Genomic DNA, 15,445 nt, shown 5'->3' with positions numbered 1-15,445 from the left:
CACCCAATCATGAGTTCAAGTCCAGCTGGGGCTATGGACACAGAATATGATAAGAAACCCTGAAAAAAAAAAAAAAAAAAAAAAAAAAACATAAAGATGGCCAGTAAGATGGCTTAATGGGTAAAATACTTGCCTTAGAGACTCGAGTTCAATCTCCAAAACCCTCATAAAGGAAAAAGGAAATAACCATAAAGTCGTCCATCACACAAACACAGTAAATAAAAATTTTAAGCATAAAGAAAAAAAATACAGAGAAACAGAGAATTTGAGCCAGACATGGCGACTCCATCCCAGCACTGAGATGCTGAAGCAGAATGAGTCTCAAATAAATTCAGATTGATGAGACTAAAAATATATTTATCTAAGAGTATATAATAAAGGAAAATAAACTGTTATCAAGGTAAAAATATTTGATATATTAACAATATAACACATAAATAACAAAAACCAAACAAGTAGATATTTATGAAAATATAAGAACAAGAAAGAGAAAAAATATTTAGTATCCGATAAGAAGAGTTAGGATAAATAAAAAGGAACGAGAGGGACTAAGGGGATAGGGAGTGAACCTGGAAGAGGGTGGGGGAAGAGGGGAGTGCATAGTAAAGTGCACTTATGCATGTATGAGATTTTCCAAGAATTAATTATAATGACATTTTAAAAAATAGAACAAGGAAATATAGGCTTACAATTGTTTCATGAAAACATGCTGTTGTCTTGTGGAGGCTGAAAGATTGGCAATAAATAGGACCTCGTGTTTATGTAACTTTACAAGAAGAAGGGAAACCTTCCTCAATGTCAGTGTCCTAGACTGCAGCCCTTCCTTAAGACAGCCTAAAACCCAACCACACCTTGGGCTTTTCTAAATGCTATGGTAGCATTTCCAAACCCAAGAAAAATAAAATGCTTACAACAGGGCTACGGTAGCCTTTCAAATACCACATAATATATACTAAAGAAATGTTTTTAAATTAGCAAGTAAACCAGAAAAGACCACATTCTAACCAGCTCTGTTGTTAAATTCCACTGTCAACATGACTGGATGTGGAATCACCCAGGAGATTCAGCTCTGGTTGTGTCCGTGAGCACAGACCTCCAGTGGACACCTCCAGAGTAAACAACACACCACGGCCTATGCCTATACAAGAGGAAGCACACTGCACCAGCACTCCCCACTCAGTGTGACCAATGTCTTGCTCTCCCACCACTGTTGTGCGTGCTTTCTTATCGGAATCAACTGCATTTATGCAAACCCTTCCTTCCTTATTTGTGTCAGGCATTTTGTAACAAGAGAAAAGTGAAATACCACCTCTCAGATTATCAAACTTGCCCCGCTCCACAAAGGAATCAATAACCTGTTATTCACATCCTGCCATTTCAAGAACCAGGTACTTCAAAGAGTAAAACATAGAAAAAAAACTGGTAACTTTTCCCTCTTGGCTTTCTGAGCTGTTGAATACAGAAACTACCAGAATTTCTGAAGTTGGGGTTAATAAAACTTTAACAAAGATGTACTCAACCTTGGATTAGGTACACACAGCCATTTTCAACATGTCTATCTAGGCCACCAAGACTGATGACCTGAATATTTCTTAATTCCATTGTCTTTTTCATGTAAAGCTTTGGGACTTACCAGTATGTTTCCTTCGTGGTGGCGCCATTGACGCCTGATGGAGAATAAGTTCTTGGAAAAATTTTCTTCGATCTTCTTCAATAGGTCTTTGAATATATAATACCTCTTCATACTGTATTCTAAAGATACACTTAACCTATACACACATACATAAAAAGAGAATACAGAATTAAAAGCATACATAATAAATCAAATTAAAATTCCTTCCTTGGGGCTGGAGAGATGACAGAGAGAGACAGAGAGAGACAGAAAGAGAGACAGAAAGAGAGACAAAGAGAGAGACAGAGAGAGACAGAGAGATGGCTCAGTGGTCGAGGGTCCTGAGTTCACCATGTGGTTGCTGGGAAGCAACCACATGGTGGCTCACAACCATCTGTAATGGGATCTGATGCCCTCTTCTGGGGTGTCTGAAGACAGCTTCAGTGTACTTACATATAATAAATAAATAAATCTTTTAAAAAAAAATTCCTTCCATTTCTTGTCCCATTTTCAATAAGTACAGCACATTCATTCTGACAAAAGGTTTGACTCCACAAAGAAACCACAAAGAAACCACAAAGAAACCACAAAGAAGAGTCCAGTTGTCTAAGTCAATAACCAGCCAAAGCATGTACATAAAAATCATCAGGTAAAAGCAAATCAAATAACTGATTGAAGAGATATTAGGTAATTCCAAAGTATTTAGATCATACAATAAGGAGCTATAAGTATATAAGCAATAACTCTTTAAAATCTTCCTATTTCTTTCTATTTCTCATCCTCTGTTCTTTCCCTACCAAGTCTATTCATTGCATCCTCTGGAATCCTGGTTCCACTGTCAATAATCTAGAGTTTGAAACACTTCACCTCCCATCTCCTCATCTACTCTAGCAAGGCTCCCCCTTCCAAGATACTTAAAGTCCTGTATACCATCCACATTTGTCACAGACACTCAACACTGCCTTTGATTTTTTTGTCTGGTTGGTTGGTTGAGGTCTGGCTTTAGGTCTAACTTCTACCTTCTAGACACCAAAGTCTGATAAAAACCTTTTCTTATTGTTTAGAATATCTCTCCCATTTTGTGGTTTGCCTTTCGCTATATCAATAATATCCACTGATATTCATAAGTTTTAATTTTTGCAAGATCCACCTTACTTATTTTTAGTACTTTTGTTTTTGCTTTTTTGTTACCATGTCCAAGAACTTCCTGTCAAATATGGTGTTTACTACCATGCTTACTTCTAAAAATCTTAAAAGTTGTAGCTCTTACATATCTTTGACTTGCTTTTGAAAGAAAGAAAACTAAATTCAAGACTTTAAAGCCCTAGCCAGAAAGTTTATTCAAGGTCCATGTCTCATGTGGTTTGCTAGTTAGGGGACTTTTTGGGCTTAGAGCAAAGAACAAAGGCTGTAAAGCCATCCCAGCAACTAGCAAGGATGATCTCCCGACAAGCTCAAGATGAGTAATGGACCACCTGCTGATATGGTTTGGGTTTTAGCCAGATGTCCTGCCTAGCAAGACAAACATCCTCCCTTTAGAGTTACTATCACATACTGCTCTCTGATGTTTAAATTGCCCATCTGTGTGTAACTGCTCCAGACCCAGACCCTTTTCTATAAAAACCCCTAGCTTCCAAGCCTCGGGGTTGAATCAACTGTCTCCTGTGTGAGATACGGTTCGACCCGGAGCTCCGCCATTAAACTACCTCATGTAATTACTTCAGGTTGGCCTGTTCCTGATTTTTGGGTGCACGCCGAATCGAGAACAGAGTGGGGGCTTCCCCACTAGGTTCTTTCACTTTAAGTTAATTTTGCATTATGTATTGGGTAAGCATTCAGCTTCATTTTTTTTAGCATGTAGAATAGACTTTCCCAGATTTAACAGTCCCAAAACCTTTATCGAAAATCATTTGATGGGGTCGGGTGGTGGTGGCATGCACTTTTAATCCCAGTACTTGGCAGGCAGATCTCTGTGAGTTCAAGGCCAGCCTGGTCTACAGAGTGAGTTCAAGCACAACCAAAGCTACACAGAGAAACCCTGCCTCGAAAAACAAAAATAAACAAAACAAACAACCCCCCCCCCAAAAAAAACCCAAACAAACAAAACTCCACATTTTTAATGTCACCCATCATAAAAATGACCTATTTTAAAACTTATCTACCAGTCTGTGGCTTGCTTTTCATTTTTAGTGAAATCTTTTCAGTAATAAAGTTAAATTTTTTTATTCTACTACTGTAGCTTTTCAAAAAAGATATTAAGTATGTGTGTATATGAGTGAATATGGATTGTAACAAAACAGAGTGTCACAGCTACTGCAGTTATAAGGCTACTGATGTCGGTGCTGGGAACTGAACCCAGATCGTCTGCAAGAGGATAGCCATCTCTTCAACTTCATACTATATATAGCGTTCCCATAATATTTGACTTTTTCAATGTCTCTCTTCCCTCCAAACTTTAATACCTGTAGAGCAGTGATCATCTATCTTTCCTATAATCCGTTCCCTCGCTAAGTCGAGATCTCCTGTGCTTGAAGTGCATGAGTACCTAGGTGTCCATGTGTGCTTACAGGTATATGACCAGGAACTGCACTAGGGAGTGTGCTGCTCGCTGTTGATAGAAAGGTACAGAAAACAAACAGCAAATGCCTTAAGTGAATTCAAACTCAGACATCACATTGCAGCAAACAGGCAAGTTAATAAATGGATAGAAGTTGAGTGATGGTCTTAACTGCAGACAAAACACCAATGAGCATAAAATAAAAAAAATTACATTTTAAAAAATTTAATCAAGTTGGGCAGTCACGGCACACCCTTTAATCCCAGCAGTCAGAGGAGGCAAGGCAGGCAGTTCTCCACAACTCTGAGGCCAGCCTGGTCTACAGAGCAGATTCCAGAACAGCTAGGGCTACAGAGAAACCTTGTCTCAAAACTGAGAGGGTAGGGGGCATAGATAGACAGGCAGGCAGGCAGGCAGATAATTTTGATGAGTTTCATTCAAAGCCAATTTCTTCCCCTGAATAAACTATGGCTCTACTTTTTATTCAAACTCAAAAGTAAATGTCAGATATAATTTTTAAAGGAAAAATGCACAATAATATTTAACCCAAATAAAATCTAACTCTACGAATGAAAAGCTACAGGTCACATCCCATCAACTGATCTCACAAAGAATGAAGAGGGACATTATAAAGGGCCAGGTGATGGGGAGCTCAAAGCTTCCTGAGGAAGCTGTACATATCAGGCTCAGCTTTAGGCATGGAAGTGTCTCATTTTCACAACAGTGAAGAAAATGGTGGTTAAAAAGCTGTAGATTTAGTATAAAAATTGTGAATTTTTTTTATTCTAATTAAAAGTTGTTTAATTTAGTAAGTCAACAATTTTTTTAACAAAATAATAAGGCCGTCTGGAGACATGGCTCAGCTGCTAAAAGCTAGGCTCACAGCTATATGATAAGGCAAAATGGATAGTTAAGCACTTCTTACCTCTTCAGGCAGTTCACTGTACATGGTTTCAGAGGTAGACAATAAAAATATGGGTGAAAAAGACGGTATATCCTGCAGCAATGTCAGGAAAGTTGCTCTCACAGTGTCACTGACAGCGTCCCACCAGTCACCAATATGAGGCATGTAAACAATACTCGGTACTGTTCTTCGAGCTTCTCGGAATATCTAGGGAAAGAACCAGTGAGTAAAAGTTCAAATTGAGTACTCTAAAGCCTATATATACATCAACCCCTGGATCCATTAAATATGTCAATCATCCCCAAATTTAATTTCTTAAGATAGGATACAAAAGCCTATATGTAACTCCTATGTACTCTTGGCTCATGATACATAAAAAGGTATTTTATAATTTAACCACTCCTATTCAATACATAGTAATAGCATAAAGATAGAAAATTGGCCTTTACGATGTACAAACAAGGCGCATCACTATAAAAAAGCTGCAAATAAAAAAGCATAACACCTCTATCACCCATATTAATTTTAGTGTTACTAGTGAACTTCAATAAGGAAGAAAAGAACAGCACTGTTGAAATACTTAAGCAGTGTTTAAAATCACTGAATACCTGGGGATCCATCCCATAATCAGCCTCCAAACGCTGACACCATTGCATACACTAGCAAGATTTTGCTGAAAGGACCCAGATATAGCTGTCTCTTGTGAGACAATGCCGGGGCCTAGCAAACACAGAAGTGGATGCTCACAGTTAGCTATTGGATGGATCACAGTGCCCCCAATGGAAGAGCTAGAGAAAGTAACCAAGGAGCTAAAGGGATCTGAAACCCTATAGGTGGAACAACAATATGAAGTAACCAGTACCCACCAGAGCTCATGTCTCTAGCTGCATATGTATCAGAAGATGGCCTAGTGGGCCATCAGTGGAAAGAGAGGCCCATTGGTCCTGCAAACTTTATATGCCCCAGTATAGGGGAACGCCAGGGCCAAGAAGTGGGAGTGAGTGGGTCTGGGAGTGAGTGGGTCTAGGAGTGGGTGAGCCGGTGCGGGACTTTTGGGATACCATTGGAAATGTAAATGAAATAAATACCTAATTTAAAAAAAAAATCACTGAATACAAGAATACTTATGATAACCAAGATACACTACCCTAGAGCTTAAATTTAATGGATTTTCTGCTTACATAGTTATTCAAATTGTGGCCTCCCTCAGCCTTGAAGCAGGCTGATTCAGACTTTGCTGCCACTGAATATGAGATCACTTCTGACTTAGATGGCTAAATTGTTATGTCAACTACCGCTGCTCTGCTACCAGCTGAGACCCTGAGACAGACATTCAGGAGACACATCCTATCCTGCACATCTCCTACAGGCTGGCTCCAGGCACCAAGAATGGACTTGGGGCGGGGGGGGGGGTATATGGGCCTTCCCCCTTATAAGCACAGTCTCTTAGTAAACTCTCAGGCCTTGATCAGAGAAAAATTTGTCTTCGCTTCATTCTTTTCTCGCCGTCTAGTCTCTCTCTCTCTTTCAGCCCCAGCCTGCCTTCCAGAAATACCCGGTTCATGTAGGCCGAGGGCCGGCTTACTACTTCAACACATCTCTATCACTCAATTCTTCATAGTTACAAAACAGTGTTACTTTTCTAGAGAGGGAACAATAAGCTCTGAGACAATTCCTCTGTCAGCAAATTAAAACGACGTTTTCCTCAGTTGTTAAAACCATCCTTCCCATCACACTCTGCCAACACAGAAGAACCAGACTGGATGTTAGTTAACTGCTAAGCAGAACTGCTCTCCTCTGAATGTGAGTTAACAGCTGTTGAGCCCAATGCTGAATTCTTCATGTTTAATATGCAATCTTTTTCACAAGTTTAGATATAAATGAACATCTGACAATATTTCTTCTAACTAGAAATTTCTATTCTGTACTTATTTCCCATCTTTTAAACACATTACAATGAGCCTATGTAATGTAAAAGATAAATAAGAACCTAACACAAATGACTAAGAGCAGATGTCGTAACGCATGCCTATAATCCCAACATGTAGGTGGCTGAGGCCAAAGGACTGCAAGTTCCAAGACAGATGGGGTTACAGAGCAAGTGTGAAACCAGCCTGGGCTACACAGCAAGATTTACACACACACACACACACACACACACACACACAAATCATTAGAGATTAGAGATTTTCTAAAGAAGAACTATTTTTATTTCATGAACATCCTCACCAATTATTCATGGATATTTCACACATTAAACCTTTTGAATAAAATAAAAGGTGCTAGGCATTGGCATAGCCTCACACGAGGCAGCTATATAAGGGTCCTTTCAGTAAAATCTTGCTGGCATGTGCAATAGTGTCTGAGTTTGGTGGCTGATTATGGGATGGATCCCTTCGTGGGGCAGTCTCTGGATGGTCCATCCTTTCGTCTTAGCTCCAAACTTTGTCTCTGTAACTCCTTTCATGGGTATTTTGTTCCCTATTCTAAGGAGGAATGAAGTATCCACCCATTGGTCTTCCTTCTTCTTGATTTTCTTGTGTTTTGCAGATTGTATCTTGGGTATTCTAAGTTTCTGGGCTAATACCCACTTATCAGTGAGTGCATATCAAGTGACTTCTTTTGTGATTGGGTTACCTTACTCAGGATGATATCCTCCAGATACATCCATTTGCCCAAGAATTTCATAAATTCTTTTGTTTGTTTGTTTGTTTGTTTGGGGTTTTTTTTTTTTTTTTTTTTTTTTTTTTTTTTTTTTTTTTTTAAAGTTTAAAACGTTTTGTTTTTTTTTTTTTTTTTTTTTTTTTTTTTGGTTCTTTCGAGACAGGGTTTCTCTGTGTAGCCCTGGCTGTCCTGGAACTCACTCTGTAGACCAGGGCCCCCAATGGAGGAGCTAGAGTAAGTACCCAAGGAACTGAAGGGGTCTGCAACCCTATAGGTGGAACAACAATATGAACTAACCAGTACCCTGGAGCTCGTGTCTCTAACTGCATATGTATCAGAAGATGGCCTAGTCGGCCATCACTGGAAAGAGAGGTCCCTTGGTCTTGCAAACTTTATATGCCTCAGTACAGGGGAACACCAGGGCCAAGAAGTGGGAGTGGGTGGGTAGGGGAGCAGGGCGGTGGGGAAGGTATAGGGGACTTTTGGGATCTTTTGAATGTAAATGAAGACAATATCTAATAAAAATTTGAAAAAAATAAAATAAAAGGCACTGCCAATACTCTAAGTAAGCAGATGACAGAGGCTCAAATAGACTCTCCCAAGGCGGAAGGACTACAGGTGTTCCTATCACATGTTTGTGCCTTCCTTGCTTGCTATTTGCATATCCACCAATCCAGAGCAGCTGTAGACAGAGTTTCTTCAGGACTCACAATCTCTGACCTTTATTTAAAATACTAGTATCCTAAATTTTGGAAATCTATGATTTTTCCCTCTTCAAAGTTCTTATAGAAAATTAAAAAAAAAAAAGAATAAGCATAAGTAGGAAGGAAGCACACTGGAGTGCTTTTCTTATCTTTAATTACTGCATGCTGCCAAGAGCAGGCATGGTACGAGGAAGACAGGAACTAATTCTTACTACTTTCCAGCTCTCCTGTCTATGCTGGGGAAACTAAGAGGAAGAGAAATTAAGAAAAAGAAGAAAGAAAGAAGACTAGCAAACAATAACTACTCACAAACTTCATAAATGGGTCACTGCAAGACACCTCATGCCTGCTGTGCAGGAGAAAACAAAACTGCCCCGCCTTTTACTCTAGTACTTCTGTTGGGCTGTCAGGAGCACATGTGGACAACACCCAGCTGCTCCCAAGTGCAGCCTCAAAGGCACTGCAACAGGTTAAGGGTACAAGAACTTCATAAACCCACAAAGTACTTGCTAAAGTAACAAGCGCCCCTCTGACTGGCGACTGTGAACTGTGCACACTCAAGACCATTCTCAGGTGAGGTGTTGTCTAGACTTTTTTTATTTTCATCAAATCTTCAAAATTTATAACTTAAACATAATAGTCTATTATTTCTAATGCCCTTAAAAATACCCTCTTTTTTATAAAATTTTACAAATTAGATTAGAAAACCCAGAGCAGATGAGTTTAATACAAATACAGAAAACCCAAAAGGCTCAGCCTTTTTAACCCATGAGTATAAGGATATGGCTGGAGAATTGACCTTACTACAGAAGACTAGAAGGGATAAACAACTTCTACAGATTTCCACAGTGGTTCCTCTAAGCCTTTAGTTGGGAACCATCTTTACTTTCTAAAACAGTGAAAAGCACTACTGAGGGACTTCCTTTAATTCCTCAGTCTGTACATCACCATATTATGATATACTTTCATAGTTTTAAATATAAAACCAACTTGTTCTAATTTCCCAGTTTTATACTAAAAATTCAAAAGGAGAGCTGAAAGTTTAACTTAGTGAGGAAGTGCTTGTATAGTGTTTCTAAGACCCAAAGTCAATTAGAAGCACTGAATGAATGAATGTTCCAAAACTAGCATTTTAAAATTCTTAGGAGTATAAACATCAAAGAAAAGAAATGTAATTTTATTGTCAATTGTGGGATGTTGGTTTAAGAGTAATGTAAAAGCAGCCTTTCAACAGCTTACCCTTGACCATTAGACCATGTTTTGGTGTTGGGAAAGCAGGGTTTTGGGATTAGAACCCAGGGCTTCACACAACAGGCAAGTACTCTGTCACTGAGCTGCATCCCATGTTGGCAAGTTTTAAAGCTGTGGACTAAAATAGTCTTTGTGGAATCAAATACCGGTTAGTTCAGAGGAAAAATAGGGTCTAGTTTTAATGAACTGGCAACTGGCTGGGAACAACTGATGCCATTTGAGAACTAGAAAAATACTCACCTATAAGGTGTCTTGGATTAGTAGATGTGCAAGGTGTAGTAGAAAACAGAAAAACTGTTATAGAGAAAAAAAGATAGTAGGCCAAATTACTGAACCAACCGTTTCAAACCACCTCTGACATGACCAGCACTCCTGCACACGTAAAATGACCATGCTCCAGTGTCTGCTCACACTGTTCATTTCCTCCTGGCTTCCATCTTGACCCAGACATTACAGTCTCTTTCTTAACCAGGTTTTCTTTTCCTTAAGGTTTTTTTTTTTTCCCATCGCAAATTACTTATGTCAAATATCAAAAGCAAAACTCAGCTTACTGGAACCAGTGGTCCCCATTCAAGGAAGCGCTAATGACATAAACTGCACTTATATTTATAGGAGTTCTAATGATCTGAAAAGCAAGAGTGATGAGGCAGTACTCCAGCCACCAAATTGAAGTGTCTAGGGCAGGGCGCGCCTCATGGGTCAGGCCCTCGGCTGCATTCCCCAGCACTACCTGCACCTGTGAAAGGTTTGCATTTTCTTTGCTTTGGCAGCTCTTGGGATAAGATCCAGAGCTTTGCCCACGTTTGCTCAGTGTCCTGCCAGCGGGTTATATACCCAGTCCTACACATGCTTTAGGTAAGAATTTATAGCTTCATTACAAACCATTTGGTTTAAAAATTGAAATACTGAAATCTAGATGAAAAAAATCAAATGTAAATGTGAATAAAGTAGAAAACTCAAAGCCAGATATGCTCTGACTTACCTAAGAGGGGCTATCACAGACAAGAGGCAACAACACTGTCATCAAGAAATGTCTAGAATTGCAGTTACTTAACAACTGAAATTATGAAACACAACTAAAAGTCAAATTTGGGGACCTAAACCTCAATTTTTACAAAAAGCACTATATTTTAAAGCCCTAATGAGTTGAATTTTTTTTGTATCTTGCAATCATAAGATTATAGATTATTACTGGTGATTTATTCTATAAATATCATTTTACCGTATTTATACTATTCACCCAAGATACTGAGTATCTTCTGTGAAAACAAGGCACTGTACGACCTCTAGATCAAGAATTCAAAAAAAGGCACCATGTTTTTCTACCTAAGTCCAAAGCCAGCCAGTGATGAAGTACATCTATGCTGTTTCAGAACTGAGGCAACACTACAAAACAACCTCTGTGAAAGCTCAGCTTTCTGATAATTTCATTCCATAAAGACTTCAAATCAGTAACTGTTACACTTTCTGAAATAAGACAATTTAATTTGCTTACAAACTCAAGGAGAGTGTATGCCCCAGAAAAACCCAGACACCCATGTGAACAAACACAAAACAACCAGTGTGCACGTCAGGGGCACATACATTAAAACTGGAACAATACAGAAGAGTAGCCTGGCCCCTGAACAAGATGACATGCAAATTCGTGACATGCTCCATATCCTTTGAGGGGAGGATGGATATAAAACTGGGTGGGTCGGATAATAGGAAGACTGTGGGAGGAGTTGGGGAGGGAAAAAACATGGTCAAATATATGGGAAATGTTTTAAGTAAACTTAAAGGGGGAGACTGCAATAAGGTAAATATTAATTCTTTAATATTAGGGAGTCAACTGGCTTTCCCTGAGAACTTCCAGATATATTTTCTATCTGGAAATAGAAAAATACTAAAACTTTCACCAAATAAAATATTTAATTCACCATTTCAAACTATTCATAACACTATACAGTACCTAAGTTGCAAAGCTTTTGATAACCCAATATAAAAGAGCTAAAGGTTTGGCTCAGTGTTTGAGACCACACATTGCTTTTCCTAAGGCCTGAGTTTGATTTTCAGCACCCATGTCAGGTGGCTTAAAATGTCCGAAACTGCGGGCCCAGGGGCTCTGACCCCTGACCTCTGTGGGCACTGTGTTCATGTGCACTTATACCCCCATCATATACAGATATTTAAAATAATTTTTAAAATCTTTTAAAGAATAAACCACATATAAATTAATTATATTTTAAAATATCTTTAATAACAATATCTCTTTTAACAAAGATAAAATATAATATTAATTCATCCTGTTTTTCTAAGTCAATAACGAGAACAATACAAGAGACAGCATTTACATCTGAGAATAGAAGAGAGGTGGAATTACAGTTATTATTGAGTTTTGTTCTGTTTTTTTGCCTCATGAGTCTGGGAGGGTGAGGTTAAGAGAAAAAGTTTCATGTAATACAGGCTGGCCTTGGACTCGTTACATAGCCAAGGATAATGCTGAACTCCTGACCTACCTGTCTCTACCTCTATGTACTGAGACCGCAGGCATGCACGACCCACAGACACTAGTTTTTAGCAAGTCTCTTACTATAGATTACTAACACCTCAGGATGTACTGTAGAGCTCAGTAACTATGGGTGAACTTAGGCACCAACCATGAATGTTCCAAGATTCCCCCTTCGCCTTGGGATAGTATTACATGCTCAATAATGTAAGAGCAGCACATATACACACAGAGAATCATATTATGCCTATGGGTGCCAGACAAAGACTGCAAAGTACTGTATCTCAAAATATCTATTTAAGACCTAGAATAGTAATAGATTGGGGTGTGTGTGTAAAATACATCCCAAATTCAGTGAAATAGGACCCCTGGGTCTGGAGTCAAAAATTAAGAAATTTCAGTGAATTCTCCAAGCAATTCTAAGACACACTAAATCTTAAACAATGAGGGAACTCTTCAGTAGGCACTAATTCCTCTAATATATTTCTCTCTTAATATCAATGTATAAGTTGAGGCAGACAGGTGGGGAGAGGGCATTCTGCCTCTCACGTACATTTCTATGGACAGATACATCTGTCCATATGTGTATGTCTGTAAAAACAGCTAAGTAGCTAACACCAGCACCACAGTATAAAGAACACCACAGAGGTTTGTTCTCCTCTCCATTTTCTCATACAAAAGAACGACATTCCTTTAGAGGTTATTTAAGTATTCTTCCCTTTTTGCATTTTCATGCTATACTATTAAATATCCAACTTATTTTGTATTAAGTATGTTAAAGGGAGCCAGTGGGTAAAGTTGCTTGATCAAACCAGATGTAAATAAATAAGTAAATAAATGTAGAACCTCACATGCATCAGAGAAACACATGCTAAGAGTAACTTGCCATAGACTGACTCTTCCATTACACATTCACTTAGAGGTGATCCTCAGGACAGAAGCCTAGTCCCAAGGAGAGAAGGAAGAAAGAAAAGGGATACAGAAAAAACAACTTTTTAATGCTATCATTTAGTACTTGAACCACACCTACTACCCTAGGATTTTTTTTTTCTTATCTACTTAGAACCAGATTTGCTGATCTTTATAAGTTATTTTTAAAAGTCAGTTTTATTTAATAGGAGTATCTTTTTGGAGAATCTGTTGGGAAACTACTACATTTATAAACATTGATTAGCTTGTCCCCAGTAGTGTTGAGCAGTCTTAGTCTAGCTGTTCCACTGCCCAGGCCCAGTCAAGGCCTGGCCAAGCTGGTGCTTATTCAAGCATGAGTTCTGCAACTAACAAGCTTCCTTTCTGCACTGAGAAAATGACTTTTCTCAAACTACACAGCCAAATGGTGAAATCAAGGGTTTTTACTATTTTTCTCCTATCAATTGATATCCCTCCCTCCACTTTCATCATCAACATGACCAAAAAAAAAATAAAAAATAAATTAAAGAAAGAAAGAAAGAAAGGAAGGAAGGAAGGAAGGAAGGAAGGAAGAAAGAAAGAAAGAAAGAAAGAAAGAAAGAAAGAAAGAAAGAAAGAAAGNAGGAAGGAAGGAAGGAAGGAAGGAAGGAAGAAAGAAAGAAAGAAAGAAAGAAAGAAAGAAAGAAAGAAAGAAAGAAAGAAAGAAAGAAAGAGAAAGCCAGAAATGATAGAGAGCAAAAAAAATATTAAGTTAGGATTCACATTTAGCCAAGTTCTGTCTTTTCTTTAAAAGGCCAGGCTCTATGAAGCTACAGTTTATTACAAGGTGTCCTGAGTGCTCCTCATGTGTGCTTTACACAGTAAACCTATAACCTGAGCCTCAATACACACAAACCAAACACACACACCAGACAACTACAGAAGAGACTCTCGATTTGAAAATGGTTCTCTTTTAATGTGACTTTTTAAAAAAGTATCATACACTTTATCTCCAGCTGAGATATACCTTTTTGAAATGCTCTTACTGAAGAGCCCTCCAGAGTCCAGAAATTACAGGTGTTAACCAACCCAACCCACCAAAATTATTTAAAGAGACAGGATTTGGGAAGGGGTGGGAAAGAATTTACTGGGTAAAGTTTTTCCTACCCAAGTATGAGGGAGCCCCTGACTTTGAAGGCACACATAGGAGAATGAGCTTGTAATCCCAGTGTTGGGAGGCAGAGACAAGAACATACTTGAAGCTATCTGGCCAGCCAATTTAGCTTAAACAGTTAGAAGCAGGTTCTAGTAAGAGAACCTACCTCAAAAATAAGGTACAAGGCTCCTAAGAAATGACACTGGAGGTTAACTTCTGCTCTCAACAGGCACCAATCATGTTCGCACATGCACAAAGAGAAAACAGAGGCGAGAGGAGGATGTCACTGTACCTATCATCCTGGCTGATCTTATATGTCAGGACAGAAACTACTACACTGACGATAGGTAACACGCCTACCTCCTTTGAAGGTAGCTTATCTTTCATCTGCTTGATAGACAAATATAAATGCCATAAAAAGAAGAGGTTACAAACACAATAGTTGCTATTGTAGGCAGGACTTTTTCTTCCTTTATATTGTAATTATCAGTATAAATAAACAAGTTAGCTGAAAATTTTAGCTTAGTGAAAGAGCACCGGCCACACACATACGCACAAAGTCCTAGGTCTGATCTTCATCACTGCAAAACTAAAAACATAATTACCCCCCTCCCAATGCTCCCCAACCCACCCACTCCCACTTCCTGGCCCTGGCATTCCCCTGTACTGGGGCATATAAAGTTTGCAAGACCAAGGGGCCTCTCCTCCCAATGATGGCCAACTAGGCCATCCTCTGCTACATATGCAACTAGAGACATGAGCTCTAGGGGTACTGATTAGTTCATATTGTTGTTCCACCTATAGGGTTGCAGACCCCTTCAGCTCCTTGGGTACTTGCTCTAGCTCCTCCATTGGGCGCCTGGTGTTCCATCCAATAGATGACTGTGAGCATCTACTTCGGTATTTGCCAGGCACTGGCATAGCCTCACAAGAGAGAGCTATATCAGTGTCCTGTCAGGAAAATCTTGTTGGCATATGCAATAGTGTCTGAGTTTGGTGACTGATTATGGGATGGATCTTCAGGTAGGACAGTCTCTGGATGGTCCTTCCTTCTGTCTCAGCTCCAAACTCTGTCTCTGTAACTCCTTCCATGGGTATTTTGTTCCCCCTTCTAAGAAGGAATGAAGTATCCACAATTTGGCCTTCCTTCTTGAGTTTCATGTGTTTTGCAAATTGTATCTTGGGTGTTCTAAGTTTCTGGGCTAATATCCACTTGTCAGT

At 39.0% G+C, this 15,445-nt stretch overlaps 1 protein-coding gene and 1 non-coding gene across 4 annotated transcripts in view; one reads left to right on the top strand and one right to left on the bottom strand.

Moving 5' to 3' along the window:
* Atad2b (ATPase family AAA domain containing 2B) overlaps positions 1 to 15,445 on the bottom strand; it is a 132,374-nt gene that overhangs the window by 36,090 nt on the left and 80,839 nt on the right. For all 3 annotated transcript variants that reach the window (XM_021178882.2, XM_029484503.1, XM_029484502.1), the window contains exons 19-20: positions 5,095 to 5,280; positions 1,634 to 1,769 (exon numbers count right to left, since the gene is read on the bottom strand). In XM_021178882.2, coding sequence (XP_021034541.1) covers positions 1,634 to 1,769; positions 5,095 to 5,280 — 322 coding nt within the window. The remainder of the gene's footprint in view (positions 1 to 1,633; positions 1,770 to 5,094; positions 5,281 to 15,445) is intronic.
* Positions 11,256 to 11,357, top strand: LOC115032919. Its single transcript, XR_003838563.1, has one exon. It is a non-coding gene; the product is annotated as a U6 spliceosomal RNA (small nuclear RNA).

The sequence above is a fragment of the Mus caroli genome, chromosome 12 (assembly GCF_900094665.2).
Source record: "Mus caroli chromosome 12, CAROLI_EIJ_v1.1, whole genome shotgun sequence".
Classification (NCBI taxonomy): domain Eukaryota; kingdom Metazoa; phylum Chordata; class Mammalia; order Rodentia; family Muridae; genus Mus; species Mus caroli.
Note: the sequence above shows the minus strand (reverse complement) of the source record. Positions and strands in the feature narration are given on the sequence as shown.